Genomic DNA, 23,211 nt, shown 5'->3' on the forward strand with positions numbered 1-23,211 from the left:
AGCGACCGCACTGTCTTTGACGCAATGGGTGAAGTATTCATGCAGTCTTGTAGGCGCTATGCGTTTCACGGCGCCCGCTGCTGACCGCAGCGACCGCACTGTCTTTGACGCAATGGGTGAAGTATTCATGCAGTCTTGAAGGCGCTATTATGTGTTACATGCCGACCGCCGCACCGGGGGTTTCTCCTTTTCATCTCAAGATCTCATCATCGGCATGTATCTGCGCCGTGCCAGGCCAAATTCCGTGTTCGGTTTCTCTCTTAGTCTTAACTCGACAAAAAAAAGTGCTGTCTATTGTATCACAGAAAGACAACGTACTCTCGGGAAATGAGAGATTTTGTCATCTTTTCTCGTTAGTATTTTTTTTTTTTTTTTTTTTTTTTTTTTCTGAATCCGATTTTTCTTTATGGTTACATTTAAAAGAATTACAAAATTTGCCGCTCCCTAAATTTGCCGCCATGGACCGCGGCCCATTTGGCCACCCCCGAAATCCGGCCCTGATCACTAGGTACTCACTTCAAATTTCGAAGTAAATTCAAAGAGAGCCGAGAAGGCCGTGTCCGTGTAAGCACGAGACTCGAGAGCGTTTTTACTACTAGGTCAAGCAAATTGCCTACCCTTTGGTTCTTGTTCACTTGTTGGGAGTTATGTCTATGATGTCAACAATCTTTATTACGAGAGTTTGTTGTTGTCTTGTCGTTCTCGTTATCGTAAGTTTCGCCTCGTCGTGATTTCTTGTAGTTATCTTTTCATGTACCCATCCCATTATGGATTGCTATATTCCCAGTTACGTTTGTTTTTTATTCGAATTTGTAAGAAATACTCAATTAAGTGAAGAGTAGTGTTTATTGTACTCGTATCTCACGCTCTCAAAGCTTAATCAATACTCAATGAAATCATGGATTCTACTGATCAAAATCCTGTTCTTCATATCATTGTAGTCGGATTCCACCACAAAAAGGGATGTCAAGTAAGTTAGATAGAACCCATTATTTTAACTCAGTATTATGGTAAGTTGAGTTTTCTATGTCAACGTGCTTGAGCGCCTGAAGAGCACAGGTTGATGCCTCATAATGTCGCGCATCATAAAATCCTTACAGAGGTTTGCAACATATTTTTGTAGCATCATCTCTTACAGCGTTAGCAAATCAATTTCCACTAAAAATGCACGATACTTTTCAATGATTTTCTTTTTATGCTTAGAATACTGAATGTCATGTCCAAAAAGTGCTTAAGTAATCAAGAAACGAGAATAGGTTATTGAATGCATGCACACTCATCTTACATCGTAAGAAAAGCTTAAACTTGATAGAGATATACAATAGTGCCTCTCATTATGTCAAGCACATATTGCGTCTTTTTCAATTCTTGATTTCCGTCCGTCTTTGGTCACTCTGAAGATTTTGGCCTGAGCTGTCTTTATTAGTGACCAATGTGTGTAAGCTAAGTCATTCCTAAGTTGACAACAAAGTATAATCAAGAAGGAGAATTTAAGGTGATTCTATGTGATCTAGGGTCGAGATTCGCCACCACGCTGCGCTGCCTGACGGTTTACGTTTTTGAGAAGTAATAATTATTGTTGTGCACAAGTCAATGCAAGAAACTGATCTCTAACATGTAGCAGCATTACTACCGAGTAGAATGACATCAAATTTGTTAAGATTCATAGATAGATTCATTAGATAGTTAGATAAAGTACAAAGCATTGTATTATATTTTTCATCTCTAAAATTTTACGTTGGAAGCGATTGATGAGACAGAAAGTTTGGAAACACTTAAACAAGGTATCAACCAGGGGTGCAGAATCTTCCAACGGGGTACTTTTCAAACCCCCCCCTCGTCAGCTTTCCACATTTTTCTCACCGCTTTCCCACAAAATTTCCTACTAAATTAAAAACAGAAGACTTTTTTTTGTTTAACGTTGACTTTGGACTAAACCCTTCAAAATTTTCCCCTCTTTTACATTTTTGGGGGCTTTTTCACGCATTCGGGTGGGCACGTGATCTGCATATTCTGCACCCTTGGTATCAACATGCACAGTTGACTCCGATCAAATGGAATATGATAAGCTCCCATTTGGCGAATTTTACCAGGAATAATGGTAGTGTGTAAAGAAAAGACATTGTGTTCTCTGACTCTAATTTTTGCATGATTCTCTTATGTGGCAGGTTGAGTATGCCTTTCCTCCGCTAATTCCAGGAGGCTCATCAGAGTCAAATGAATGTCCTGCGGGTTGGAAATACCTACCTACTCTAGCCTTGCCTGATGGATCACATAATTTTGATGAAGACACAGCATTTTTCCACATCCCAAGTCTCCATAATCCGAATCAGACAGTGTTTGGAATATCGTGTTTTCGACAAATACCTGTTGAGGTAAGTACCTGTCTTTTGTAGATAATTTTATTATTTTACCAACGAAGGGGCTTGGAGGACAAGGCACACAAGTGCAGTTTTTGAATCAAATTATGATATTAATAATTTCAAGTAAGTTCAAGCAGTCCTAATGCATAATCTGCGAAAAATTCGCTCCCAAATTCAAATTTTTAAGCATCAAAAAGTCAGTTTGTACTTTCTTCCTGCTTTAAGGATCCCTGTGATTTTGAAACTTTAAACTCGTATTTCTCGGAATAGCGTAAACTGTACTCAAGTACGCCCCTTATCCTCTAAGCTCCTCAAAAATACCTTCAACTAAAACCAAAAACATAAAGGCGGAGCACTCATATCTAAAAGCACAGGAAAGAAGTGAAGCCTCTCTGGCATTGTGCACTATTGTGAATGCGGAAGAAAATTAGGGCAGAAATCCATGTGTATCAAACAGAAATTTGATTTGAAGTGGCTCTCTTCATGCTTTGCCTCGTTTTCACTTTGATTTTTTGTAAATTACCTGAAAGGATAAATTTCATAGTAGACAGGTGTGATCGCTAAATGTATCTGTTATCGTGCCAACACATAAAGACTGCGGCAGGGAGACTGTTACATTCTTGAGTTGAAATAATTTATTAAGGAGGTGGAAGCTTGAAAGATTCTGCACCCCTACCTTTTCCTGAACACAGTTTATTCTATTTTCATGGATTTCATGATTACGCTATTCAGTTTCATTCTCTTCCATCTTGGACTTGCCGCCTACAATTTCCTCGCTTGTTTGCATCTTTCAGAAACTGAAAAATCGGACCTCAGACTTAACTCGAGGCACTGTGCAAAAATCCGTGTGTGTTCTGAGTCTCCTGCCTCTTTATGGGCACATTCAAGTAAAAATGTCTTTGATCACCCACGCCTATTTTGAAGAAGGGGATTTCACTAAAGTCTCACTCCTGCAGGATACTTACCACCATCTAAATTCTTGCCTTCTTCAAGTTGAAAATCTTTACGAATCTCCTCAGTTGTACGTGGGTAAGTTAGACTTGTACACTCTAGTAAGTTACTTGATTTATCTGAAGAATTTCATCTTCGCAGTGCAGCAAGAAAAGTTTCAAAGAAAAGAGTGTTGTTCTTTTATTGTATATATTATACTGGCAAACTAACATTAGACATTGTTAAAGGTGTCATAATGTAAGTTGACATTTGTTTACTTTTGATTCGCAGGTACAGACGATGAATTTATGCCTCTGCATATAGTGTCATTAGTTATCTACCTTGAAAACATCGGTCTCATGATCGTATTTTAAATAAACTACTTATCAGTGACCTCATCAGTCTTATGATCCGTGACCTTTATGTGGTTGTGATTTCTGTGTGGCTAAAAATTAAAGTGTTACAAGGTTTGAAAGTATTAAAAAACCTATCCAAGCTTATATTAGTTTGATACCTTGCTTCTGTGAGAGTCGGATGTTCTCATGTGGATAGTAGTGATCGACGCAAGAATGCCTGCAAACCGAAAGTAAACCAATGTCAACTTATATGACAAAACCTCCATCAACTGATAATGAACTGATATCGGTCTTCTATGAACGAATTATTTGTCATAACTCATCAAATATCTCACGCTATACACTGTAGCTCATGTGATATTAGTTGGCTGACTTTTAGAGTGCATCAGAAGATCCGAAATCTGGATTCTTGTTTTTAGTTTACATGTCGAATTGATGCAGAGGAAAGCAGCTCTTTTGTCACATTCCAAGAGCTAGCCAAATAATTTTGAGTGAAATCCATCTGGGCACTGATAAAAAGTAAAAAGATACTTGCCATCAGTTATCTATTTAAATAACACTCTTTCCTTCTATTGCTGTGATATCATGCTTGAATTTCTAATCTAATGTTTTTGTTTAATTTTCAATCCGTCTAAAAATATAGGTCTGTCAGTTCGAGACTTCATTCTTCGATTTCGGCACAAAGCACTCCTGTTGTTCAAACTTCTTTTGCTTGAAAGGCGAATTGTGATGTTTTGCTCTCCTGTCCAGCCTCTTTGTTCCACTATTTTATCTCTACTGTCCCTTCATCCGGGCATGATTGAAAGGGGTCTTGCCCAGTCAGCATGCATCAGGTAAATATTCTCAAATCAGATTGTTGTTTTTATTTTATTTTATTTTTATTTTAATTTTTAAAATTGGTACCTGAGTCATGTACATGGCTATCATACAGGTCAGGCAATACATGTTAGATAGATGCAAGATAATGGTAGATACCTGATACAATACACAGATACAAGATACAATAAAAGTAAAAAAGTAATCCGAAACAGGGTCCAGGGGTTGATGAATTCCTCCTCCTAGTACGGGGCATATGTAGCTAAAAGGTTCTCGAGTGACTTCAGGAACCCAGCAATGTTTCCTGATTTAAACATATCTTTTAAGTTACTTGATGTTGTTGAAAAATTGTGTTCCAGCAATAACAAAGTTGTTGTTTATGAGGCAAGTCTTACATGTAGTATGACATGCACAAACCTGAATGAATGGTACCATTATCCAGGAAATAATATAATGAATTTATTTGGGCAGTAAAGTACCATCTAGTTTATTTATTTCTACCATTTCTAGAAATTCTTGATAATTTATTCTCACACAAAGTAAAATTATTCTTATTATCAATCTTGTTTGATCCAGGAATAAATACAGCTGTCATATCTAATTGATATGTGGAAATGCAAAAAATTTCAAAATTCTGTTCATTTCCCTTGATCCAATGTTTTTGCATCCAGGAGAAATGTATGATTTGTCTCATGGTGGATTGTTCAGTATGCCCTGTTTTTTTGGAGGAGAAAAAAGGGCCATCAATTTCAAAAATTGCTTCTTCAGCCAAAATATATCTCGGCGATCTATGTGTCCCAAGATCAGGCTTTTTTTGCATCTTCATCGGTACAATATGACTCCATGAGCAGTGGTTATATTCAATTTTTGAATGTTCAAACACTTTTTAATTTACTTAAAGAATTTGTGAAGGGTCCTTCTGATGAAACAAATGGTTGAGGAAATGTATCATGGGGCTGTTGTATTCATTAAGTTTTAAAATTACTTAACATGCAAGACTGCATGTATCTCTTTATTTTCTTCTTTATCGAAATTTAACTGAGATAGGCACTTAGAAACCTGCTTAAAATTTGATCATATTACAGTTAAAAAAATATAGGCTCAGCAATTTGTGACATCCAAATTAAATTGACCCCTAAGTCTGTTTCCACCATATTTGTTATTATATCACGTCCAATATGATGGAACTGCTGAAATATATTCCTAACTTACTGGAGGGAAAAAACCTCAAGAAAAAGTGCGATTAGAATAGCAATAAAAAATCCTGCACAACTTTTATTCATCATTGAAAAAATGGAATGATGCATCCATGAGAATGTTGCAAAATTTCCATTAAGTAGGTTAAAAGCAGCAGATACCTGCATGTCTTGTTTCCCTCTTGTCTTATTTCTGATTGATCCCTCGTGACTCTTCCTCTAATGTGCGTCTTTTTTTATATTTCCAGGCCGTCACGTCCAATGTCACCTTTACCAGTCTACTCTAAAGGAGAAGAAAACAAAGATACTCAGGAAAAAATTGTGAATTCTAATGAAAATGAAAGTAACTCGGCATTATTTGCAACTGGCTGTGATAGTATTAATGAAATGCACGATGATAATGCCGATGATCCCTTATCCAAAATAGTTGAAAGTAAATTCAATCAAACGATTCGAAATAATAGAATGTCAGCAGATAAAATTAGCATAGTTGAATCTTCAACACGGAATGGGAAAAACATAATTGAAAAAGTGACCGAAGCTGACCTCGAGTATGTCAGCAGTAAAATCGTCGAAAATTGTTCTCAAACGATTGTAGAAAGTGTAGATAACCATTCCTCTAGTGTCATCAGTGCAGATGAAGATGGAGATGTCCTGGTAGAAAACAATATTATTTATGAAGATGAGTTGGCAATTAGTTCATCTGTTCTCCCAGATGTTGTTTCCAATTCATATTCTGCAGCGGCCAAAGTAAAGAATCACGACTTGGATAATGACCTCGCTGACGATCCTATGGATGCATTTGATGCTACTTACCAGGCAACCACCAGTGAATCCATGGGAAATCTGCCAAGGGATTTCAGTATAGATGTACTGAGAGAAACTGCTATTCAAGATAATCTTGCCACCATAGCACAAATTGATAATAACTCATGTGGAGTTCCTCTGTCAATTTTCACTGAGGTAAATATGAATCTCTTCCCCTTTTACTTACTTGCATATAGTACACATTTTTACATTCAGGGGCATGATTTTGTCACAATCATACCTATAAAAAGGTCCCCTGTGCATTAGTTCAGGGCAATTTGATAAAAGCTTCATTTTTAAGGAAGCTATAGTGCTTTTCTTTAATCAGAAATGCACCACAATAAAATTCCTGCTATCTGAAATAGTAATTGAAATCTGTAACAGAAAGACCGTAGCAGGCATTAAGGTAACCATAGCCTCATAAGTACTATGCCAATCTCCTTGTTATACCTGTAAGAAATAGAATTGTAAGGTCCTAATGGGTAATTGGACGTATTTCTATCAAACAGAACTATGTGCAGGTGAGAAATATGGGGTGTGCTCTAGAAATCTGCATAAGAAACAATGTAAGAGTGGGCGTGATTCCTTTTGAAGAATTGGAAAAGCGGGATATTACATTCTATCAAACAGACCTATGTGCCAACTGAATGCGGGATTCATGAGCCGCGGGCATGGCACGAGAGCGTTGTGAACAGGGCTCATGAGTTAAAGCAAACCGACGACGATATGCCTGTCGTGCCCCGACTCGATCATTGCTGCTGACGTCACCGGCGCTTTATTATTCTCATTCACTCTTACGCAAAGAGAGCTAACGAGCACACCCCATATTTCTTACCTCCACATAGGTCTGTTTGGTAGAAATATGTCCAATTCACTTGCATACAATCTCTCACAGAGTCAAGAATTTTTTCAGGGCTGCCTGTGTTTACCCTACCTGTCATTGCCATACATGGATGTGCTTGGAGATGATAATGTACGAGGTTATATTATTGGTGCAACAAATACTCTTTTCAAGCAGAAAAGACAGCTTGCGGAGATTTTAGTAGAGGTAAGAAATGTGTCATTCTCTCCCCTCATGTTTTTATCGTATCTTATTTTAAAAGTTGTCTGAACCAGCATACACAAAACTAAACTTGAGTCTGACTCTTAATTTCTATTTTAGCCAATCAAACCTAATTTTACCATTCTTCTAATGACCTAGACGAGAATGAATATTGAACAGAATTAAGCAGAAATGCACAAAGTCAAATTTTGGGAAATGAATGAGTCTGGAGTAGTTTTGAATTTGACCAGTTGTACAATTGTACATTGTCTTCTGTCAAAAATTCAAAGTGGAGAAAAAATGTACTTATAATTTTTAAGAGAGGCAACCAAATATTCTTACGTAAAAAAAATCCTCAAAGGCAAAAAGCCGATTAAACGAATCGGGTCATGGCAAAATCGCTTTTTTCCATTTTTCTAGTTTTTAATTTTTTTGGGTTGATAGTGCTTTTTCAGGTCAGATAGAACCATAAAATTGGTGAAAAAGCTGGTTTAGGGGATTACCTTTACCCCTTAATGAGGCTTTAAGCCACTTTCATGATTGCACTAACTCTTAGTGGTTATAAATAGTGAGTAGCGTCCTATTGAGCAGGAGTTGGATGGAACGACTCTTCTAACAAAATGTTCACCTGTGCTGTGGTATCGTTTTTGAAGCAGCGAGCTCAAAAAAGTGCAAATTTCTTAAGCAGATTGTGAAGTTAGAGGTGCATTTCAGACTTTGCTGATGCGTTCATCGTGATTTTTGAGACATTTTCCATGAGGAACAACTCTTATTTTTGCTCTGGCAAAAGTTTACAACAGGCCCATTCAAATTATGTCATGTATCTTTCTCAGAAAAAATCAGGAAACGTTCAAGGTTTTTTTTTTGTAACTCACTAGGATGCTTGAGGAGGCCTCCACTGCATTTCCTCTTTAAATAAAAGGTGTCATTCTAGTCTACCACTACTCTACTATCTCCACTACTCCTGTGGAATTTTGCACGTTGAAAATTCTGTTTTTAGGTGTATTCTTAATTTTTACTCCTGATTTTTTATTATTTTACCAAGGTGGATGAAGCCAAAATAGAAACCAAAAATCCAGATTTATGGAGACTCTTACACCTCTCAACGGAAGATTTAAGATTTGCAGACTATCTAGTGCGACATGTTGCTGATGAGAAACATGATGTTTTCCTTGATGGCGTTGGTTGGGAGGGTGGCGATGAGTGGATTCGATCTCAATTTAAAAGTTATCTTCTTTGTTTGCTACGTACCTCCCTGCTTCCAGGTATTCTTTTTTATCAAGTGCCGTACAGGCGAAAATTGAAGTTAAGCACTGTTCTATGCAACATCTTTTGTAATTTAGCTATCAAGTGATAATAAACTCTCAGTGGAATTTATGCAGGAATAAAAATCCCTAATGTACCCATCATTGCCAAGAGCTGAGGTCAATTTACCGTGACAATCAAAGCTATGAATTAGATTTTTTATCAAGCTGTAATCATGTATTCATCGCTACGACACTACAACACCACTAAGTCATGGGCATTGAAAATAATGTACAATCACATACTAGACATCAGAAGGATCGTTAAATGCAAAATAAAAACAGATCCCCGGTTCAAGGGCATACATTTTATTTTCAAATTCGCCTTACCACGGAAAAAAGAATGAAAGAGGAGCCTCAAAGTTATGAGGTTGGTTCTGCAAGATCAAATTGAACTGTACCCCTATTCAGTTTGAGCTTTCTCAGAGGAGTTAATTAGGATCCATTACTACCAACATTCTGTCATACTGTATTGTCGTTTCTTTGTTTTTTGTAAAAGAATCTGATGCATTTGGTCAAGTCTGTCTGCACAATCTATTCAAACAAAAAAAAAGTATTGTTATCTATATCATAATTTTTGAGGAAAAGCTTTTTGTAGCGATAATTTATTCAATTGTTTTCTTGTCTCTGTTCAGCTGGCTCGAAGGAAATAGATCACTTTAATGCAGCATTTGTAAATGCCTGGTGTGAAACTAAGAGCTACAAGCAATGGTTGCAAGGCAATCATGAGGCAATTTACAGTCTGAATCCAGGTCATCCATTTATCGGACAACTCTCTGTTGCAGATGTCAAACTTCGATTTTCTCAGTAAGTATTCAAATTATATCAGGAAGTATTCAAATATTCATTAGTATTTCATTGCCAAAGGAGGTAAAGGGGTCAAGTAAAAATCTATTTTCATAACATTAAGTGCATTTCGTTAAAAAATAAAATTATAGAACACATTTGAAAGTTGTCGAGGACCCAATTCTGCAGTATGTCCCTCATGAGGCAGACATGGATTCGCAATGTGGATGCATCAGAAAGGAGATAAAATGGGTCAAAATCCGCTGCTAGAAATCCAATTTGACATGATACACTTGATGAAGTATCGGCACATTTTCTTACTTTGTAAAATGACAAGATTCTTTATTGAATGTCCTGTTTTGGAAAAGTACGGAATAACCGAAACGACAACATTAAGTGTATTAAAAAGTCAAGTTTACCTCCAGAGTTCTTATGGAGGTCTTGAAAGTTAGAAAATTTACGATGAAGTGAAAAAGTCAAGGAATTTTGTAAGCCGTATTTAGCAGCAGTCAGTTCAATTGAAAAGGAAAAAATCCAAGTGAAAATTTGGTTCAAAGGTCAAAGGAAGTTAAGGGAATTTGGAATTTTGGAGTCGGTTTAAAGCAAAAAAAGTGAGGAAAACTCAGAGAATCAGGAAATGAAGAAATTATGGTAACCCTGTTAAGATAGGGCCAACATTGTTCTTTCTGTAGCTTCAGGAAACAAGTTATTTGCGTTCAAAATTTTTATCAAGGAAGTGTATGTCTTGCATTTGAAGAATGTGACTCCGGAGTGTATGATTAAATAACAATTGTCAAAAATTTGACGATTATACATTGTTTATTCTCTACCATATGAAAAGACTTAATTCACCATCCTGCAAGGAAGATTACTTTTCTGCAACATTGCCTCAATTTTTATCTAAATTACAATGCTAGCATTTCTGTTCTTACCTTGATTAAACATGAAATTTCAGTCTGTAAAAAGAATACCATCTGAATCTTTACTGATTTCTGATGAAAGTAAATAGCTATCATTATACCATTCACTTCATCACAATAGATTTTCTCTTGATCCATTTTTGTAATTGGACGTATTTATGCTAAATGGAACTATGTGCAAGAAGAAGAATGGGGTTTGCTTGTTAGTGCTCAGGCCATAAGAATGAATGAGACTTTAAAAGCGCCAGTGACGTTAGTGGTAAGGACCAGTGGTAAGGTGCAAGGAGGCGCAACACGAGCGACAATGACTCAGTCATCAGTCTTTAACTCATGAGCCCTGTCCACAACGCTTTGTCACATGCCCCCGGATCACGAGTTAGCGCTCAGTTCTTTTTGATTTAATGTCAAATCTGCTTTTCCATGTTCTCAAAAGGAACTATATCCACTTTTACACTGTTTCTTATCCAGCTTCCACAAGCACACCCCATCTTTCCACTTCCACATAGTTCCTTTTAGCGTAAATACGTCCAACTGGTTATCATTATCTAAGTTTCACCATTGAAGGACGTTATAGTTTGATACAAAGTTCTTCACTATTTTCTATCAGGTATTCACAAAAGAAATAATCATTTGAAGTACAAGAACGGCCTGAATTTATACTTATTATACTTGCCACATACTTATTGATGACAAAACTGTAGAAATGCACTTATTGGTTTGCGGCGTTGCTGACTCCCTGGCACGCTATATTTTCTACATTGCAAACTAATAAACATCATCTCTTGAAAACGTCGGTGATTTTGCCTCTCCATGTGAAGAATATTCTGTGAAAATTTCAAGCTATTATGTTGGCTCAGCCCCCTTTCAAAAAACAAAATAGGAGTGGAGATTTTGAAATGTCGCAACCGAGATATGCATTTCTGCAGTTTTGCTGCTGTGCAATCTAGTATTTTCTTTTTATTTACAGCACAATGCAAATAACGGAAGGCGGACGGAAATTGAATGCTGCTGTGCAAAATACAAGTCGAGTTGTCGCAACAACGGGAAGAGCTGTTGGTAAGTTTCAAAATCTTGTTAAAAAATTATACACATTTTCCCCAAATGCAGCTTCAAAAACGGATTCAAGTTGCCTCTGCAAAGAAGGGTTACCATCCATATCTCTTTCATACTATTTAAACGTAATTTTTACATGTAACGGACCACTAGACAAGGTGTGAAGTTTAGCATTCTGATCCATGTTTTTTAACCAAAATTTCAATTCCTGCAACGAAAATCACTGAAGTTAACTCCTTACCAAGATATTTAATGTTTCTTGACATTAATGAATTCAAACCTCCCGCTCATGAAAACTCAATGGTCTACACGTTTCAAATCGCACACTAAACGTTTCTGTGGCAGTCTCTGCGGTGTGAAAGTATGGCAACCTCAATCTTGATGCTTTGGCTCAGCAATAGCAAATTATTTACCCTTTGAACAATGAAGGTTGGGAAAGGAACAATGCTTGATTGAAGAAGCCTGCCGAAACCATTGTAAGGCGCGATTTAACTCAAGTAGAGGATTGTATTTCTTATGATAGGGCAACTCAAATCTCCCGTTACGAATGTAAAATAAAAACAATAGAATCTTAATAAGGAGTAATTTCAGTCATTTTAGTTGTTAGAATCATGCTCTTCGTGAAATTTTTGTTGAGAAACATGTATCAGAATGCTTAAATTCGTACCTTGTCCAGAAGTCCATGGCTCCACATTGGAAAGCTGTATTCATTCATACAAACACAAGTACACACCGATGAAAGAACAGCAATGTAAGATCGCCGAAATCGAGTTATTATCAAAGCAGAGAGTGCAAAGAGAACTCTGCTATCCCTTGCCCACCTCGGCAGATATTATAGTGCGCTTGTTTTTGTAAAAAGTCTTATCATTCATTTATTTATCAATTCCAAATTTAAAAATGCCTAGTGCTCATTTGAGGCAACCTTTCAGTATATTTTATGCTTATTTGAAAAACTTATACGAATGCTTCTAGGTGACACAGTTCACTGCAATACATTTGATCGTCCGTGACGAAAGGGAACTTAGTCTACGAAGGCAAAATGATCAGTCGGATAAATTTTGTTGGATGGAATAAAAAAATCAGATTTTGACCTTTCGACAGAAAACTCTCTGTATTATTCTGGAGAATAAGTTATGAGCAGTTTAATTGAGTTTTGTGCCAGTAGAGGGGGTAAAGAGCCCTGTAATTTGGCAATTTTGTGCCCATAAGAAGAACCAATTAGAATAATGTTAAAAATAGAGCTTTGCTCTCGTTAAAGTTCAGAAATGGGCAGTAAATCATATTAAAATGCGCACCAAAATAAGAGCACAACTCACACGTTCAGATGCAAATTACCTTCTTTATCCAGGGTGCCCAATAGTTGAAAAACTTGACTTGAAAAGTCAGGGAATTTTGCAAGTAGCGCTTCCGCTCAGCAACTTCAGCCAGTGCCATTGAAGAGAGTGCCAACTACTTTTCAGTGTTTTTTTCTATAATTCAAATCCCTAACAGTGGAAATCTTGTGCAAATTTTTGCAGAAGTCAGCATTCTTTGAAGAACAAAATCTAGTAAAAGTTTTGTTTGAAAGCCAGAGAAAGTCAGGACAAAGCAAAATGAAAACAAGAAATAGTCAAGAGAATTTAAAAGGAAGCAATAGGTTAGGTGTACTAGCCACCAAATCGTTTTGTATGATTTAAGCTTTTATATTAGCATAACATAATAAGATCTGTTGGAACTTAAAGTTTCTGCCTCCAATATTGACAAATATGTTACTCATTAAGAAACACTGTGTATGAAGACATCCACAACAGTATGCATGTCACGGTTTCTTTGACTTTCAGTGATATATACATTCGCACCAGCTACTCAATGCCAAACACAGATGAAACCAAGATAGAAAGAAGTATGGTATGCTCTCATACCGGATAGATGACATCATGAGCCGTGTTTTTTGATGAGCAATCTATTTTAATATTAGATATAGGAATTTAGCGTTTCAATAGGTTTTGTTATTTTTTGCTAATCTATAACTACGAGAATGACCATCAAAAAACGATTCTGTTACTACAGAGTTCCATTGACCCGTAATGGAAATTGCACTGCTGTCACTTGCCATCTTAGTTAAGAATTTGCTCATTCGAAGATGTTTTGGACAGGACTAATAAAGATGGATCCAAGTATACCTGATGTTCCATTTTACTTTATCTGATGATGTACTTTCAAATCTGTTTTAGGGGGTGCAATCACGCAAGCCACAGGTGCCTTTAGTAGCTGGTGGAATAACATCACCACTGCTCAACAGATGACAAATGCGGATGACAAAACTATTGTTGCTGAAGATATATAAACTCTTGGGATTTATCTAAAGCTTAAGCAGCTTTTGTCTGGTTTTCTTTAAGAAAAATTGCTTTTACCAAATAACCGAGGAAATGCTTGCAAGTTTATTTGGAAGAATCAAGTCCAACTTGTTCTCTCTACCTAGATGTAACCGAAGAAGACTGAGAACCCATTGACTTAAGATTTAATAAATCCTATAAATCCTATATACTCATTTCCTGAAGTTAAAATTCGAAAAACTAGGCATGTATTACAGGTTCTTTCAGGAAAGAGGAAGCAAAATGGAGTGAAAATCATTTCATATTCTTGATGTATTGCTGTCAAACTCATGAAAATTGCAAAATCATCAAAAATTAGGATAATCTGAGGTTAATGTATGTTTGACCGTACAATAATACGAAAATACCGAAACAAAGCAATAAATTGGCGTACAAAATAAGTTCTAGGTTAGCCTCATTCCTTATATAAACTTTGATGAGAACTCAATACATAGTAAACAACAGGATGGTAGAATAGTGTTGGGCCTACATTATTCTGCAGGGATTTCCAAGCAAAAAAATCCAAAAATTAGAATTAGTGTCACAAAATAAATTCCGATGAGTTTTTATGCAACAGTAAGCGGAAGAGTGTTCAGCTCAGGCAAGGTGAGGCTTGCCGAGACATCTATACCAGTTTGGTTCTTTTAACACACAAGACCGCAGAATTGCGTAAACCCAACACTATACTATCATCCTGTTACTTACAGTATTCGGGCCACATTTTTAGTGTTACTTTCTTACAGTAAGCACCGATGCTATTTATTTTGGTTCAGAACTGACCCAGCGCAACACAAACAGCTCAGAGTTGTCACTTGAAGTCAATGGGTTAATTAGTTGAAACCAATGCAGTCATCTAAGATAAAATGATCCTTCAAGCTCTTGGAAGCTTCCTAAACTTGTTCTGTATTGTCAAAACTTTAAAATACTCTAAATTCATTTTGAATTAGTGATGCCATAAAAATCGTTGTGCTTTGCAAAAGTGCAGGAATAGTGTGTATTATTCCCCACCGTGAATGTCTTTAAAATGCATTATTCAATCTCAGAAGCCTGCGAAACTTAATCTTTCTTGTATCCATTCCTTTTTTACCTGTAAATAGGAAAATTACAGATAATGTAAATTATAATGATATATTTTTTTCGAGGCTCTTCAAAAAAAATTTCCATGTTCCTTTTAAAATTCAGGGAATTTTTGAGCATACAATCGAAACTCAATCTTGTTTGACATGAACTTTTTGATTTATATGCAGACCTTGTGTATTTAGAACGTTATGAATTTGTATTTTCACAAGTTCAATTTTTCTCTCCTCAACCACGTTTTCAAAGTTTAAAATTATTAATGATGGACGCACAGCATATTCTTCGCTAATCATAGCATATTCTTCCGCAAGTCCCTCTAAAATCGGCTTTTGATCTCCTAAGACGTAAAGACGTTGCACTAGCAGCTGAAACTGGAGCTGCTTTTAAATTTGGTTGGAGGTATTGCAGCAAAGACGGAGCAAACAACTTAGAGATTCAAATTAAAGTGTCCAAGAATTTGTTGTCTTCCCTTATTTTGCACCTTAAATCATTAATATTTATTTTTTGGGATTTCACTGAATTTTTTAAAAATCAACTTGTAATCGGCTGTGCTTTATTGGCCAAGAATAAACATTGCACATCACATAATTGAAAATTTTATCATATCTATATGCATACTTGCTCAGTGAATTTCTGATACCGAAGCAGTTTTTTCTGAACTCACTCTGCGGCTGAGCAAGATGTGGGACTGTGGAGGTATGAGTTATGAATGAGAACGTATCAACATTTTTTTTTTACAGATTGCACTGTGCCAGAACGGCTTCATTTCTCATTCCTGCTTTTATATACAATTGCTTTGTCTTTTTGTGTCTGTTAATTTTAATGAAGAATATGTAAATCCGGAAAGGCATATTGTCAAGCGGTGATGCGCATGCTGTAAATTAACTCAGTGTTAGAGTCCACGCCAAATAAGCTCACCCACTTTAGACTGCTGCAGAATAGTATCTCATGTCAGTTTATCATTGAAACTAAATGCAAGAATCAAGGTGGCGGATTTTCTGTTGCAGTTTAATAGTGCGTAGACTTATTTGGCGTGGACTCCAAGTTGTGGAAAATATTTCAAATAGATTGAAGTGGAAAAAAAATTTAATTCCTAACAGGCTAGACATAATTCTTAACAAACATTGGATAATGAGCAGCCTGGTAAAAAGTCTATTGCTGTTCCTTTATCTATTATTATTAATTAACCAAACCGTATTATTTTATGTAAAATGTTCACTTCTGAGCTTGTGATTATTTGATTAAGATAATGAAAATGTTGAAGTGCAAAAAATACCTGTTTCTTGTCAAAGAAAAAAATAAAACAGAAAATGTAAAAAATGTTCATGTTTTTTAAATTACTATCACAATTGAATCAGTTAGAATGAAAACACACTAACTTGGGAAAATGAAAATGCTCAAGAGACACTAAAAACTGAGTATAGGTGAAGAATTTGGTCTAAGTCAAAGCTTTTTATGCTAAAGAGCGCAGTTCTACAAAAATATGCATTTTGGTTGCAGCGTTTCGAAAGCTCTGCTGCTCCTATTTTATTTTTTGCTAGAAGACCAAATCAACATCATGGCTTGAAGTTTTTACAGAATACTCTATACAGAATGTTATAGTAATAGATTTTTTTTCAGCATTTGACAGAAATAGTCTTTTTTCTTCTTCCTTAGGCAAAATTATTCAGCCATTCAAACCATTGATTATTTCTTGATTTTAAAATTTGATGGTAAAAAGAACAAAACTATTATTCCAGTGTTTCAACATAAGCCTTAGAAAGATTAAGTACCTTAATTTGATTATGTACTTAAAATTCGTCTTGATCACCAGTTTGCTGCCATTCATGAAACTTCCAAGCTTACTTAAGTCAAGGAAATTGAAGACAAATGTTTAGGAAATGGTCTTTATCTCCGCAAAAGCAAGAAATAGAGCTTGCAGTTCCTTGACATTATTTTCCTAATTTAAAAACCGTGACATCTCAAAGCAGATATTTATGGCTTGGAAATGATTATGCATGGGGAAGATGCAATTTCCTTGCCTGCCCTACATTTTTTGAAGAATGAAGGCAGAACCAGTAATAAAGTCTTCTAAAAACTTTAGTAATCAAAATTATTTCTTGAGCAATTAGTTTCCTATGCACCCAAAACAATTTCAGAAATTTGTTTCCCTCTGTTGGAAAGCTGTTAGTATGACTCTAAACACTATCCTCCCTTCAAACCTGCGAACGGGTAATGAAAATGAAGGGGAAGGGGGGGGGGGGGGAGTCACTGTGAATTCCCATTTGCTACATTGAAGAATATCACTTGGATTACATTTTGCAACAAGGAACCACTATTTCTGGCTCATTTTAGAAACAACATATATGCCATTGATTTCCCTATGCAGATACGTGCTTTTATGGAAGAGCTAGAGGTAGTGGTTCCTTATTGCAAAGTGTAATCCACTTTATAATTTTTTTTTCTTTATGGATTCAATGTTCCCTTCAATGATTGACTTCTTCAGTTCCAACTAGTTATTCTGATTACAATGCTGATTATTTTTGGCATTACTTCAAACAAAGCCGCGTTGTCGTGCTGTTGCCAAATTTGTCTCTATTAACTCCTATTTGGCTATGTTGCTCACCTAATGTATAGCTGAAACAAGTCTATCACGAAATCATTTTACTTCGCACATCATAATTATGCAGTCCGTTCGTTGGGAAACACTAAATTCTGCCATTTCGTAGCGCCTGCAGTTTTACGACCGCAACTGAAGTACTAAATAATGGCGAACTCTTTATTTCATTGGGTGCATCAACGATGGTGTCAAGTTCAATCTTTCGGGATTTGGGGTCTTTTGGCGGCCAGTGTGTCAGCCCTGTTCACCAATCGCAACTTTCCGAGCGAGTTCCTGTGTCGGAAGGAAAACCTGAATGTGGATAGTGTTTCACTCGCGTCCCTTGCAGATCCCTGGTGAATTTTGCAGCATTAGTTTCCTTTTTTAAGTTTTTCTGTCGGAAACTCCGCATTATCTCTCGCAATTGATCGAACTATCATGGGAACTTTCAGCTTTCGAAGCTCAAACCGAATCAGATCTAGCCAATCGGCTGCGATTGTGATGCATCTTCATTAGAATAACTGCGGGATCAACCGACATTGCCCGAGTGTCATGATTAAGTGACGTCAGTCTGGTGTCACCTGAACTTCAATGGACGAAATTTTGTTGTGTTTTTTATCTGATCGCTCCTTAATCCCGTGTTAATCGTTCGGAAATTGTTCAAATTTGTCGTGTTTAACTCTTTTTCGGAAAGTCGTGTGATTTGCTTTTCTGCCTCGATGCTCGCCCATTAATATTTGAGCCGCCGAAGTTCTTTTCGATCTTATTTACCGTAAAATGACCCTTGCGGAGCCTTAGATCAAGAATTGGCAGACAGTCGCCATTTTTTCGTTACTAGGGTTTTTGAATTTAATTTGTACGGCTCTGCAAGCCTTCCTCCCCTCGATCCAATCATCCGCTCTTGCAAATTTCGTCGTTCGTGAGGCGAAGTACCGTGATATCTCGTTGAGTTACCCGTGAACTTTAAAGTACCCCTTAATAATGACCGTGCTTTCCAACCCGTCCGAGTGTTAAGTGTATTTTCTTTATTTTATGGTTTCAGTTTTAGAATCAGTGGATAACATTCAGAAATCAGTGGATACATCCATCGAGAACATTAAGGTAACCCAATTTCTTTATCCCACTCTGAATGAAGAGTCTTAGTCTCACATCATTGGCTTACATACCCCCAGAACATTTTCTTCTACAATTTCCAAACATTTAAACCTTACGATCACAAGTTCCAATGAAATTTCAGAGATCTTTCTTGGATTCATTATAACCATGCAATCCCGTCCCCTTTTTGTCGTTTAACCATTTCTAGGCTAATTTACAATCGCTTTTTTCATATTTTGAACTAATGCAGACACTTATCAGCCTGTGATAATGAATCTCAGGACCTCTTAATTTGGTTACTTATCTTCGATTGCCGCGAAGCCTAGAGCAGAGATTGTATACTGTATGCCTTGAATACCTTTCTTGATTCACCGAAATAATTTCTATGGAATCTCCTATCCTTATATACTTATTATCCTCTCAACACTATTGTACCATAACGGTTAATTATCTTCAGGCCCTCTGACTGGAGCTAGGTTATGAATTTAGTCATTGGAGTTGAGCCAAAAATGGTAGTCTCTTTCCCAAAAGTCCTCTGTAAAATTGTAATCCAATTGCTATCCAGCAAGTCTTGAGTTGATACTATGTTCCAAATCAACATGTTTACCATCTGAATGGGGTTGCTGTCCAGCCATCTGCCCTCTGGACCAAAGAAGTTAGTGTAAAATCAGCTTCACCGCTTCTGTATCTATCATTTTTGCCGAAACCCTTCTCTGAACTGAAGTATTAGTTTTGCAGTAATAAGTGCTCTCTTTAAGTATTCAGTACAAGTATGCCTGTATAATCCACTTGTTAGTATATTGCATATTAACCTTTATCGACTACGTTACTTACAGTGAAATTTTTGCTTACTCCTTTTTGTCGTGAAGGGTTACCTCTCATTGATTGGAATTGAAATCATTTGCCGAAACTGATTAGTTGGTACTCATGGCTCCACTGGTAGTAGTTTCATTGTGAGATGAAAGGCTGACCGAAGCCCAATTCACTCGGTCCAACTTTTCTTCCGCTTTTTGATGAATTGAGAGTTGGATAATGTGGTACTTAGTGACACTAGAACATAACACTCAGATGAATGGAACCTTGAATGTGACATCACGTTTAACTTTTTATTCAGCTCGCCAACCAAGTGGATGGAAAGCTAAAATAAAATCTCTCGATTAATATTTTACGAAGCCGTATCTTCGCAGATCGGAAGCTGATGGAGATACCTGATTCTGTAAAACGGTGTCACACAGCAACAGCAATTATTGAACTGAATTTTGTTGCATTCAAATTTCTGTTTTTATTTCAACTTATCTAAAGATCAGCTGAATATAGGACTGTTTAAATAGATGATTTTCAATTGAATTTTCTGGGGATTTTTCTGATTTTGCAGTATAGCTTGAAAATTGAATGAGCAACCGAGCCGTGGTATCCGAGGTGTAGAAAGTTCTTTTCCTTCACATTGCTGTCCTCTTAAGTCTACCTTTCCCTCATATTTTTTTGAAGCAGTCTTCATATTGCTTTCTATGCAAGACTGTGCCTCAATAGTTTCTTCGTTTAAAAGAGTGTGTCATACATTTCCCTTTGCAAGAAGTAGCTCGCTTAGCGGTCTCCCTCTCATAAAGTAATGAGTTTATTGTTCCCTTCACAAGAATAGCACCTTTATAGAAAGGATTAATGCTAGAAGTTCAGAGAGAAAAATCAAAAGAGCTTCAAGTCTTCACCTGTTTTCGCCCTTTTTAGGTTTCCTTCACAGTGGATTAGCTAGAGCACTTTCTGCACCCCTGTTTGGTAGAATGAGGTGATTACATTTCCAACATTAGATAAAGCAATGTGTTCTTGAAAAGTTTTTTTAGCATTCTAAAAAGGAGCACTCAGTGAGAAGGCTGATTTCGAAGTATTTCTCCTGTGAATGGGTGCCGAACGTTGTGTTTAGAAAAGTCCATGTTGAGCATTCTACAGTAATATTATAGATTTATTGAGATAATACTTTAAGTGGGGTTTGAAGGTGGCCGGGTACAAATTAATTAAGTTGACATGAAGAAGTGAAAGGAGAAGAGAAGTGCTAAAAGAAAAATAGAATCTATCATTTTGCAAGGTGGCTAATAATCGCCGAAGTCTGAGTGGTTTATATGGAAGAGTAGAATGTTCAAAATAACCAAAAGAAACAGAACCATGTTTTATCTCACAACATTGTGATTTTACACTATTTTAAAACTATTCTCAGAAATTTCAAGTGATTGCACTATGGTCTTTTGATAGAAAAAATTATCAGATGTTAGATATGTTGGAACAATACAGTCAAGTTGTGCATTTTCGACCGAAGTTATTAATAAATTTTGTCTAATTCAGTCAATCAACGATCATAAAATGAATCTGATCATTTAGGTCAGAAACCCCGAAAAAATTGAGCTATTTTCACTTTGCAGCATAAACATTAATGAAAAATAGTTTTCGGAAGTGCATACGTTTTCCTGAATGAGAGGATTAAAAATTATTACATAATCCATCTATCTTCAGTAACCAAAAAAAAAGCCCAACACCCAAATCTCCTTGTGACATTGTCCTACATTCAATCTCGACTTTCAAGTTCTTTAATTTTGGGAATTATCAAAATCGATGAATAATTTCTTTTTATTTTATTCTATTTTAGATCTCCGATGGATCTGTTGATATTACCATCGGAATGACCGACGCCCATTGGATCTCTGGAGGTGGTGAGTACTCAACTTTCTCGAATGATTTGTTTAGTATAGTCAAACCTTAGATTTTCATTTTAAGAACCACGACTATTCTAGGCTCAAGGAGGTCAATTATTTCAAAGGAATACCTATTCCTAATCATCTCATTATAGTAAAGTCTTAGCATCTTTCAAGAACCTGAGTAAGGTTTAAGCACCTAGTCTCTAGCAGATGTTAGCTTGTAGGACTATTTTCCCCCAATATGCCGGCAATGTCTTGCAATAGAAAACTGCAAATTTCTGAGATTCTGTGAGTTTCGCCTAAAAGTGAAAAACATTGTCACAAAATTTCAAGCCAGGAATCTGATTAGTTTCCTGTCGAAAAAATAAAACACCAGGAGGAAAGAACGCAATAACGTCTAATGTACTTAGTCCGGCTGATTTTGGATTTTGGTGTACTTAATCCATTAAATGAAGGATTTGCAGGTGTCATTTAATGAAGTTTGCGTTAAAATGCATTTAAGTAGCAGGAAATTACTCTTGGTGTCTGAATAGAGCAATTTCTTAGTGGTAGAGATATGGCTTAATCTGTATACATGCGTTCAAATAAGAAATGATGTCACAAAGCTTTGAACTTTCTCACTTTTAAATCTTTCTTTTTTTTTTGCCCATTCCTGAAAAAAATTAAAACCAAGATTGCATCCAGATAGTAAAGCGCTCTCAGATGAAACTATACAAGTTTTTCGGGCAAATTCTCCACCCTTTTGCATACTTCAAATGGGGGGGGGGGGGGGGGGCACTGCCGCACATCGTGAGGATGGCCGATGCGCCGAAACCATATCGTCTACAGAAGCAGGGGATTTCCAGGGTGTTTCAAATCCGAAAATTGTACTGATTTTTAAGGGCGATCCGGAAATACTGGAAAAGTGTAGACATTTCGCAAGAATGTCCTGAATTTTTGTCGCAATTTGAGCGAGAAGTTCAAATTTTAAATTTTTCGAATTTCGTCAAATGGAGGTACTGGAAAGGTATTGAATTTTTCTGTTGAGGAGGAACTGAATTTCTTGGGAAAGTACTGATTTTCGGCCAGCCTATTTTAGTAGACACCTTGATTTCGTACTCTATTGGGTCCGTTTTTGGTGAGGAACCCTACCGAAAGCCAAACGAGTGGTGTGGACAGGGTGGCAGACAAGGGCGGGAGAAATTGCGATAGGGGTCGGTTCGCGGAATGTGGACGAGCCTGTGGTGGGGGAGGGGTGGGAGCTCGCGGCTAGGGGATGGAGAGTTATCGACCATTGTCTCGGCAAAACGGAATCACCTACATTTCATTACGCGTATCAGTTGTTGGTAAGTTGCCTGTGCCTGTGAGCAGTGCGAGCACTAGCACCACGCCCTTGAGCGCGACGCGCTACGCGGCTCCGCGAAACGTCGCGTCGGCCCCTTTCAACAAACGCCAGATTTCAGATTTTTCTCCTGTGAGTCTCGAGTGTCCAGGAAAAACGCTCTGGGAACATCCGATCGTTGCCAAACAGAGACTACTAGCCCCCTAGCTGCTACGCGGCCCAACCCCCGGAAGGCGCTTCGCGCTCGCAGGCCCACTTCGACGAAAAAAAAACGAAAAGATTTTCATACCCGATTCGCATTTGTCCATGATCTCCCTCTAGCTGGGAGCGATTGGACTACCAAGAATCGAAGTAAAAAAAGTCGGCATTTATTTCAAACTTTGCGCCCAGTCTGAAACGGAATGGACGGATCTGAGCGTTTCGTCGCTTTTCGAAAGGCTGTAGCAAGGAAGCATACCTTTAATTCACTTACCTCACACTACTAACAGATCAAGATTCAAAAATTCCCGCCATTTTCCATCAGCGGGAA

At 37.1% G+C, this 23,211-nt stretch overlaps 2 protein-coding genes across 2 annotated transcripts in view; both read left to right on the plus strand.

The window, feature by feature from the left end:
• The first annotated feature begins 628 nt into the window (after positions 1 to 628).
• Positions 629 to 16,328, plus strand: LOC109039626 (late secretory pathway protein AVL9 homolog). The gene is made up of 10 exons (XM_019055199.2): positions 629 to 970; positions 2,169 to 2,375; positions 3,158 to 3,392; positions 4,293 to 4,482; positions 5,910 to 6,624; positions 7,382 to 7,516; positions 8,556 to 8,775; positions 9,450 to 9,621; positions 11,488 to 11,576; positions 13,787 to 16,328. The coding sequence occupies exons 1-10, from the start codon at positions 899 to 901 to the stop codon at positions 13,897 to 13,899; spliced, it is 2,148 nt and encodes a 715-aa protein (XP_018910744.1). The 5' UTR covers positions 629 to 898; the 3' UTR covers positions 13,900 to 16,328.
• Positions 16,329 to 17,934: 1,606 nt separating this feature from the next.
• The window catches only part of Tlk (Tousled-like kinase), a 153,107-nt gene continuing 147,830 nt past the window's right edge, over positions 17,935 to 23,211 (plus strand). Inside the window, exons 1-2 of the mRNA XM_019055137.2 lie at positions 17,935 to 18,683; positions 21,313 to 21,376. Coding sequence (XP_018910682.1) covers positions 18,615 to 18,683; positions 21,313 to 21,376 — 133 coding nt within the window. The 5' untranslated portion in view covers positions 17,935 to 18,614. The remainder of the gene's footprint in view (positions 18,684 to 21,312; positions 21,377 to 23,211) is intronic.

The sequence above is a fragment of the Bemisia tabaci genome, chromosome 2, assembly GCF_918797505.1.
Source record: "Bemisia tabaci chromosome 2, PGI_BMITA_v3".
Classification (NCBI taxonomy): domain Eukaryota; kingdom Metazoa; phylum Arthropoda; class Insecta; order Hemiptera; family Aleyrodidae; genus Bemisia; species Bemisia tabaci.